This window comes from Microcebus murinus, chromosome 1 (genome assembly GCF_040939455.1).
Source record: "Microcebus murinus isolate Inina chromosome 1, M.murinus_Inina_mat1.0, whole genome shotgun sequence".
Lineage (NCBI taxonomy): Eukaryota > Metazoa > Chordata > Mammalia > Primates > Cheirogaleidae > Microcebus > Microcebus murinus.
This window is the reverse complement of record NC_134104.1, coordinates 63,568,306-63,578,339: the sequence shown is the minus strand read 5'-3', so window position 1 is coordinate 63,578,339 and position 10,034 is coordinate 63,568,306. Positions and strand designations below refer to the sequence as shown.

The window sequence follows — 10,034 nt, the reverse complement described above, 5'->3', positions numbered from 1 at the left end:
TATACAGATATTAGTCTGTAGTTTTTTGTGTGTGTGTTTTCCTGGCTTTGGTATCAAGGTGATATTTGCTTCATAAAATGAGTTGGGAAGGATTCCATCTTTCTTAATGTTGTGGAATAATTTCTGCAGTATACATACCAGTGCTTTTTTATAGCTTTGGTAAAATTTGGGTGTGAACCCATCTAGTCTGAGACATTTTTTTGTTGGAAGATATTTTACTGCTGCTTTAATTCCAGTGCTTGATATTTGTCTGTTCAGGAATTCTGGTTCTTCCTGATTGGGCCTAGGGAGGTTTTGTGATTCTAAAACTATGTCTGAGTCTCTGGTGTGTTAACACCCTAGATGAAGCAAGCCAAGATGGCCAACTAGACACAGCTTGTTGAACCTTCCCATCAGAAGAGTTGAGGGTTGACTGAGGAGAGTGATTGCTGCTCAGAGGTGGAGTCCAGGGACACTACCAGGAGAAAGTGAGAGAGAGAAGGATAGAAGGGAGAAATCAGCTGTGAACCAAATCCAGAGAGTTCCAGAGCCCAGGGAAAGGGCAAGCAGCTTTTCCACTCCCCATCTGGGTGCCTCAAGCCAGCAACAGGACCCAGGGGAATGCCACCAGGGACCCAGAGAGCTGGCATGCCTGATTCTGGATGCCTCCTCCTCTGCACCACCTCCATTCCTGGCATCCTAGAGAGTAATTTTGGCTCAAGCCATTCATAGCCATGTGGCTGCACCCACCCCACAGCAACTGCCAAAGCGCCTTGCTAAGTAACTGGGCTCCCTGCACCAGGAGCACATTCCCAACTGAGCCCGTGTCTAATAGGTGCAGTGGTAGCTCCAACAAGAGGGCAGACCGGTGCCCCCTGAACTCAGGAGCAGTGCAGCAAGACCACGGCCCCTTCTCACCACCATAGCAGCCACTAGAGTTCTCTGTGCTGAGTGACCTGCTTTCAGCATTGGGGAAGGGGTCTTGTCCCAAGCGAGCAGCAGCTGCAGTGTGTGCTCTTCCTGCCCACAGGCATTTGGCACATTCAACTACTGACAGCCCACATGGCAAGGCAGAGAGGCTAGGAGACAGATCCCGGTCATAGGTGTGGATGGCAAGAGAGAACTCATGCCCATTGGGAGGGTGTGGAGCCACACAGCAGAGACTAGTATTTAGAAATCAAAAACAAGGCACTAGTTATGCTCATTGCCCCATGGGGTTGCTTCCAGTCCGCTCAGAGTTAGGAAATACATATGTATAACACATATGCACACACACACTTTCCTTTCCATCACATGTATATGTAAACCACATAGTTAAAACTATATGTATCTGTGTAAGTAGATACAGATACATCTGATTGGAAATAGCTCCAATTCTAATCCATTACTACAGGGTTTATTCTAGCTTTCCCTTTTAATTGTACTTCCCTCCTCCATTCTGCCTCAGTGAGAAACCTAGCTCCTATATTCTCAATATCTTGATGGTTCAATCCCCTGTTTATAGCCAATCTCCTGACCCTGCTACACTGCCTTCTGCCCTGCTCCAATGCTAACCTCACACATCATCACTGACCACCGAACGGCTGGCCCTGCTACCTCTCTCCAGTTCCGTCCTCCTGTGGGCTGGCCCTCTCACCCGCCTCCAGCACAGTCCTTGTATGGGGCTTCTGTCACCAACCCACTCAGATGTAGATGATTTTTAGACTGAATGAAAGGAAAGAAGGGGGGAGGCAGTGGAAACTGGGAACAGGAGGAGGGAGGAAGAAGGAGAAGAAGGTAGGAAAGGAGGGAGGAAGGAAATCAAATCATTATTTTCAATATTGAATGCAGGTATCTGAAGCTTGAATGACTGTGGATAATGGATAATAGACTTAAACCTAAGGCATGAAACTATAACAATTCTAGAAGAAAATGTTGGAGAAATTCTTATAGACATTGGCCTAGGCAAAGAATTTATGAAGAAGATCCCAAAGGCAATCACAGCAACAATAAAATTAAATAAATGGGATCTGATCAAATTAAAAAGCTTCTGCATAGCCAAGGAAACTATCATGAGAGCAGACAGACAACCTACAACCTCTAGAATGGGAGAAATTATTCACATGTTATATATCCAATAAAGGGCTGATAACTAGAATTTATATAGAACTCAGGAAAATCAGCATGAAAAAATCAAATAGCCCTATCAAAAAGTGGGCAAAGGACATTAACAGAAACTTTTCAAAAGAAGATAGACTAATGGCTAACATATGAAAAGATGCTCAACATCTCTAATCATCAGGGAAATGCAAATCAAAACCACAATGAGATATCACTTATCCCCAGTGAGAATGGCCTTTATCAAAAGCCCCAAAATAATAGATGTTGGCATGGATGCAAAGAGATAGGAACACTCCTACATTGCTGGTGGGACTGCACACTAGTACAACCTCTGTGGAAAGCAATATGGAGATACTGTAAAGAGATACAAATAAATCTACCATTTCATCCAGCAATCCCATTACTGGGCATCTACCCAAAAGAACAAGACATTCTTATAAAAAAGACATCTGCACTCAAATGTTTATAGCAGCACAATTCACAATTGCAAAGATGTGGAAGCAACCCACATGCCAATGTATGCATGAGTGGATTAATAAAATGTGGTATATGTATACCATGGAGTATATTCAGCTTTAAGAAACAATGGTGATATAGCACCTCTTGTATTTTCCTGGATAGAGCTGGAATCCATTCTACTAAATGAAGTATCCCCAAAATGGAAAAATAAGCACCACGTGTACTCACCATCAAATTGGTTTTAACTGATAAACACTTAAGTGCACATATAGTAATAACATTAATCAGGTGTGAGGCAGATGGGAGGGGGGAGGTGGGGATGGGTATGTACACACTGAAGGGTATGGTGAGCACTGTCAGGGGATGGACACGCTTGAAGCTCTGACTTTGGTGGGGCAAGGCAATACACGTAACCTAAACATTTGTACCCCATAATGTGCTGAAATAAAAAAAAATACATGAGTAGATTAATATAAGGTGATATATGTATATGATGGAGTAATACTCATCAGCCATAAAAAATGGTGAACTAATACCTCTTGTATTAACCTGGATGGAACTAGAGACCATTCTTCTAAGTGAAATATCAGAAGAATGAAAAAACAAACACCACATGTACTCACCATTAAATTGGAACTAATCGATCAATACTTATGTGTATATATGTAAATAACATTCATTGGTAATCAAGCAGGCAGGAGGGGAGGAGAGTTTGGGTAAATTCACACCTAACAGGTGGGATGTGCACTATCTGGGTAATGGGCACACTTATAACTTTGACTCAAATAGTGCAAAACCAATTTATGTACCCAAAACTTTTGTACATCCATAATATTCTGAAATAAAAAAATCTTTTTCCTCAAAAAAGAAAAAAAGAATGAAAAATGAGGAGGTAAATAGATCCTTTTGAGAAAAATTTGAAAGGGAAACATTCTGAAAGAGAATTTGTGTTTTAAAGGGCCCATCTACATATTTGTACTTTTAATCAAAAACATCTTTAGCATATGGTTGGTTGGTTTTTCCATTTTTACAGGGAACCTGAACTAGGAGAAAAATTGTAGTGGTGGGAATCTTTTCCTGAGATAATTAGGATTTGGAAGAACGGGTCGGTTGGTTAAAGCGACAGTGTAGGTAAACATAATGGAAGATCCTGACGCGGAGTTAACTATGCCAATGAAAATCAGAGGAGCAAGAGAGCACTCTATGAACTGTTGGTCTTGGGTTATGGATGTTCATCATAACCAGTAGGAGGTAGTATAACCCATAATAGCTTAATTTTTCTGCCTGGATGGGGATTAAAGTCTGAGGTGAAAAGAAGTAAGGAAGCAATGTCTGCATATTGACTTTGTAGGTACCTCAGTTTCTCGTGCTGCACTATTTCCAAATTTATTTTACTTGTACTTTACTGAAGGTAGAATTTAGTCAAGATCCTCAAAAGTTGTCTTTAAAGTCTTCCAATGAATAGTTACACATCTCCCCAATTTGATGGGAATTTTGAATGACTATTTAAAGCCTTTTGGGTTTATAAATTCTAGTAAAATCTCTGAGTTTTGGAAACTGTGTTTAGTTTTTTTCTTTCTCTTTCTTAGTTCAAATCAATATGCTGTACATTGCTCTCCCACCTCTTCCCTGGCGTTTTGAAACAATTACACTTTTTAAAACCATATTTCAGTGTTACAAATGACGGTCTTACCTCTGTCCATATTTAATCTTGGCAAAAGTCACTAATGGTGCATGACATCATGACAAAAGAGAGCATCTATGTACAAACATATACAATTTTATTGATATCTCTACAGACTACAAGAATTTTGTTAAGTATAGTCACAATTGCTGAGTGCAACAGAAAAATAGTAATTTGTCATTTTCTGAAAAGATGCAAAAATTCTGAAGATGAAAGAAAGATACATCAATGATGTCATCTGTTTCTTATGTCCTAGAATAAAACATCACATAATTAAGTACTAAAAATTATAGGTTATTAGAGATTTTGATCCTGTGTACAATTGTCCAAAACCACCACCTAGATTATTTTCTGGCTTTGCAGTTGAGAAGGGTGGGCCAATACCAGAGGGGAAGCAGAATGACAGGAGATATCTCTGAATTTTTTTCTTTATGTATTACTGTCTTTGACAGGCCAGACCTTCCTTTTTTGAAAGTATAAGCACTCTTTCAGGGCACTGGAACTCAGATAGTATTAATAAGTTATAGACATTCTTTTCCCTTTAAACACATGTCCAGTAACTAAGAAAATAAATCCAAGTGGCCCTGGGAGCTTTTGATTGAGACAATAATCAAAATGGAAGAGTTGTTCTCCCTTTATGCTAAGATCAAATCCCCCCCCCCAAAAAAAAAACCTACAGCAGAACAGATACCTGCTATCCATGTCTCCTGCAAAAGAAGAATGAGTAATAAATTTGGACCTGATTTAGTAAATAATTGTTTTGAGAATTTCTACTGTCCAAATATTGAGAATTAGTTTTCCACTTAACTTTATATCCCGTTGAACTTACTGTGATATTTCTGGCATCCTGTGATGTCATATATATAAGATAATAAAAAACCTAGAAGTTTGAATTGAAATAATTATTGGGCAAGTCACACAGGAGAATATCACAAAGACAGTTATTAAGACTTAAGTGGGTACCTCCTCATCAGAAATTCGCACATACTTTTCTCTTGTAAGAGACACAGAATAAATACCAATCCAGCCAACATTATCAGTCACATCTTGCCTTCCCTTACCCCTCAGAAGTGTGGCGGGGATACCAGCCAAGGTAGACAAACATGTTTTCCTTAGTTCGCCATAAAGCAGTGGTTATAAACTTTGGATAGATATTAGAACCACCTTGGGGGCTTTCAAAAATACCAATGTCTGGTTCCCACTCAGAGGGAATTTTGATATAATTGGGAATTTAAAATTTTCCTGAGGTGATGCTTATATACAGCCAAGGTTGAGACTCACTCCTTTAGATAAATGTATAAATAAAGGCTCCATCTGTGCTTCTGACCCCTCACTGAAGCCTCTTCCACTTTACTCTGGCTCCCATGTCCCTCCTCACCACAACCCCATTGCACCAAACTGGCACTTCCTCTTCCGTTCCCAAGTCAGACTTTACCTATTTTGTATTTTATCCTTGCAGGGTTATGCTGTCTGAAAATATACTCACTAAACTTATGCTGACAACCATGCTTCCTGGGATGTCACATGTTAAAGATACTGCTCAGCCCAGGTACTCAGCAAGTATTCCTGGCTCCTGGGCCAGTGCACACGTGAAATAGTGCCCATCTAGAAATGGAACTGGTTACAGAGGACAGAGGTAAAGAAGCTGTGAAAGCTACCACATTTCTCCTGACACAAAGAGCAAGACCTGATATAAATGTCCTGACTCTTTGGCATTGCCCTCTCTGAGCCAATGTGGTCAGGGTATAGTGTTGTTTTTTCCCTTGGGGCCAGGCTGTAATCACATGGATACACTCCCACATTGCCCCAGTGATCTAAGCCAGGGAGAGGATTTTTAGCTTACTTTTCTAGACCAGCTTCATTTTTCCCTTCTGTCTGAACATTTTATAGCCAAGTATCTTACAGGATCTATCTAAATCTTGAACCATTATTAGGCCTAATCTTACTCTTTTTTCTCTCAAAGTCATGATGATCCCTTAATTAGATAATGGATAAAACTGGATACCTGGGTCACTAAAAAGGCCTTCCAACAGTAAACTTTTTCCTTTAAGAGCCTTTAGAAATTTTGAGATATAGAGACCTGGATCTTGATTTATTGAGAATCGCTTCCAAAAGATTTGAAAAATTGTCTTTATGACTGAATTATTAGAAAATATCTCATTCAAGTGTGTCATCATCCTTCCAAAGTTGCAGTAAGAAAATGACCCTGATGATGATTGGGGCACTAGGTCTGGAGCTCAATGAAGCATAGGAAGCAAAGTCAGTAGTACTGCTTTTGTAGAGGATTACAATAAATGATAAATCAATCATCCCTTCCTCCAAACTCCAAGATTAATGAATGATTTCATGATAAGGATTACTGCGCTTGTTAGTCCCAGGGAAACAAATAGCTTCTGATCGATAAATAGAACGGTAAGGCCCATTTTCTGCTGGAACAGTAGAAAGGGGTTATCTTTTGAGAGTCATAGGGAGATAAGGTCAAATTGTTGAGACTTTAGTTTGCAAGTGTTATCTTCTGATGCCAACTTAGCAGATAAAATGTAATTTTGATGATAACTAAGGCTCAGAGTCATTTTCTCTATTATTGTCCAAGTTACTAGGAGTATTTTTCTTATGTTCCAAGATCGAGGAGAGTAAAGATGAGAAGATGCAAAATATTACATGGATCAATAGTACTCATTTTGCAAATATGATGATGATGATGATAAGATGATAATGGTGGTGGTCGTGGTGATAGTGTGTGTGTGTGTGTGCGTGTGTGTGTGCGCGCGTCTATGCTAAGGTCAGTGCAACAGAACAGAAATGTTCAAAGAGAAAAATCACATCCACATTAGATTCTTGTTATTGCTATCTCTTTGAATTATAAAAATAAGTTTGATACAGTAAAACCTCATTAATTTGGATTCCACTAATCAGGAGTTTGTGAGATGAGTTACCCTTACATTGAGAAAGGGCTCATAAAAAGAATTTTGAAAGACACATTTAAACTACTTAAAAGAACCTTTTCAAGCATTTCAGAAGCACCTGTTTACTTCCAATTGATGTGCTAATTTTACACTTTTCATCTATTCATTGAAGCCAGAGTTTTAAGCATTTCTACTGTGAAATGCTATGTCCTTTTTGATGGTTTCCCTGCATGCTTTCAAATGTTCTGTAGTTGTTATTTTTCACTGATTCGTATAAGCTTTCTCCAAAATTGTATTTTATTGCATATGAACCACACATGTAATTTTGGGTATAGTTATTTTACTGAGACACTGTGTACTTATGATGTACAGTTTTATATAAGACATATATTACATATTCACACTTAATCTGTCTCTTTAAATGATATAGAATTGTGGCTATAAAGCAGTTTTGGTAATGGCTGGAGCCTTCTTTGATTGTCATTGCTAGGGGGTTCCTATTGGTATCTAGTAGGTAGATGCAGGGATGTGGCTAACATCTTACGATACACAGGACAGTCCCCCACAACAAAGACTTTTCTGCCACTGTTGAGAAACCCTGATGCAGAACCAGTTAAATCAAATTTTGTTAGAGTCTTCAGAGATATTCACTGAATTTAATGCTGCTTTGGACTGCATCTCATTATTTCTAAAATAAACTAATATTTCATTCTTTAGTTGTTTTTAAAATATAGAAATGATAAAGTATTTGTCCAAAAATCAGAATACTGGTTCCTTGAAACTCAGTACAAATAGTGCATTGCAATATGGCTGCCAGTGTTTTCCAGATCCTGGTCCCAAGGTTAATATTTTACTATTTAATATTTTACTTGGTTACTATAAGAACCAAACCAGGTTCTTACTGTAAGGCGGTTCACAGGAGTCTGGGCTGGGAGGCTCATGGAGAAACTTTTTTTTGTAATCAGGAGAATTCAAGGACTCTGAAAAATGCTGTCCTAGCATACATTTTCAATTACCTTTCCTTCTCAAAATTACTGAGAACATTGCCAAGGAAGCGCCATATCAAACAAAATCTACAAAAACCAAGTACTATTTTGGCCATTAAAATAACCTGGACTTTAGGAAAATGGTGAATTCTTAAGAATATGAATGTAAATTCAATGAGAACTTGATTAATCAAAATTCAATAAGCCACACCCATAATTTAAGAAAAGATTCTTTTTGAAGAAACAACATATTAGAGGATGGGTCCTGGAATACGTATATATGCATTCCTATGACTTTTGACTTCCAGAATCATGTTAAATGGTTGTAGGTATCTTTATATTGTTTTGCCTCTAGTGCTTCTCTGCTAAGTTATGATAGATACCTTTTATCATGTTAAAAATAAAAATAAATAAAAATTTATTCCATTTTAAAACGAGTTTTTAAATAAGGAATAGGTGTTTGGCATCTATTGACATAATCCTGTGGCTTATGTTATTAGACTCAATTAGGGACAAAATTATTGATGTTGTATCATTAAACTCTCTTGTCCAAAATGATGACTGAGGCCAAGATAGCAAAAGCATCACTACATTTTATAAAGATTTCCAATAAGTATTGAACCAAAAAGTATTTTCTAATGAAAGCCCTTGTTAATCAGAAATGTAAATCAGAATCCCTTTCCAAAAACATTAACTGAGGTTTTACTGAATCACACTAAAGAGAATGACCAGTTTGGTCTGTGACTGTCAGGCTGCAAAAGCACCTTTGGGTTGTAGACCCCACTGGGTTTGAACAGTAATATACTGTGTAACTTACAGACAAGGATACAAATGGAATTAAAAAATATATCACTTTAGAAACTGAAATTGGGGTGTGTGACATTTCACTTTTTGTGAAATCGGTTCTCAAAGCTGGGTTGTTCCTGTAGCCTAGTTTCCCCAAACCTATCATCAACTCCCCTGCAGAGTACAAGCCAGGCTAAAAAATGCTTTCAGGTGACCCAATCCTGCATGGTTTGTGCTAAAAATAGCAACCCATTCTGAAGGTGATAGAAATGGAAATAACTGTGTTGGAAATAAGTTACTATACTGGCAATACTTGCTTATGACTGAGAACTATGAATAATGTAAAATATTATTGGGAGAGAAAAACATCAGACTCTTGCCATAAGATTCAATAATGTCCTAGAATATTGAAAGTTACAGATGAGAAGAAAACTTTGGGCTCTTGTTTACCTTTTCAGTTGGGTATGGCAAATAGATCTGAAATGCACTGATCAATCTTCTAATGCAGATTTTTTATATTTTCAGGTGTGGCCCAATTTATAAAAATAGTTTACCATAAATCTTCTTCTCTTCTGTCACAACATGCTTTTTTTCTTTTCCTCTTAAGATGTTAATTTATCATGCAAAGATTTTTTTTCATTAAGTGCATTAATGCTTTTGTTTGTACAGGAATTTTCAAATTAAAAGGACTCCCCATAGTTCCTAAATGTAAATCCTTAGCAAATGACATGCCAAGATGGTAGCTCCATTCCACGTGGGAAAAGGCAAATTCAGACATATCTTGGGATTTTAACCAGGGCTCCAGCCTTTTGGTTGTACTGCGTCTCTGACACGTCTCCTTTATGATAACTTCAGATTGACTGTAATGGAACATTTTGTAGAAGGAACTGGCTTCTAGCAGTTGAATAGTGATGCTGGGAATAAATTTAGTTTCCCTGAATAATGGTTTTTCAAAGCAGTCACGGCTTCTTTAGAAGTTTAGAATTGGTACCATTTCTTATCCTTATATTTCAGCATTAACTGCAAAGAAAAAAACAGTCACCATAAGATGGTAAAAAAAATCTTCAGAAGTGCTATTCAAATCAAGCCTATATTGAATTAATACATAACTAAATTTCAAAACTTATAATAAAA

The 10,034-nt window shown here is 37.9% G+C and overlaps 1 protein-coding gene across 7 annotated transcripts in view; it reads right to left on the bottom strand.

Annotated features, from left to right (window-relative positions):
• Positions 1-599: 599 nt before the first annotated feature.
• STXBP5L (syntaxin binding protein 5L) overlaps positions 600-10,034 on the bottom strand; it is a 346,530-nt gene continuing 337,095 nt past the window's right edge. For all 7 annotated transcript variants that reach the window (XM_076001837.1, XM_076001841.1, XM_020287216.2 and 4 more), the window contains one exon: positions 600-9,920. In XM_076001837.1, the coding sequence (XP_075857952.1) occupies positions 9,879-9,920 (42 nt within the window). In that variant the 3' untranslated portion in view covers positions 600-9,878. The remainder of the gene's footprint in view (positions 9,921-10,034) is intronic.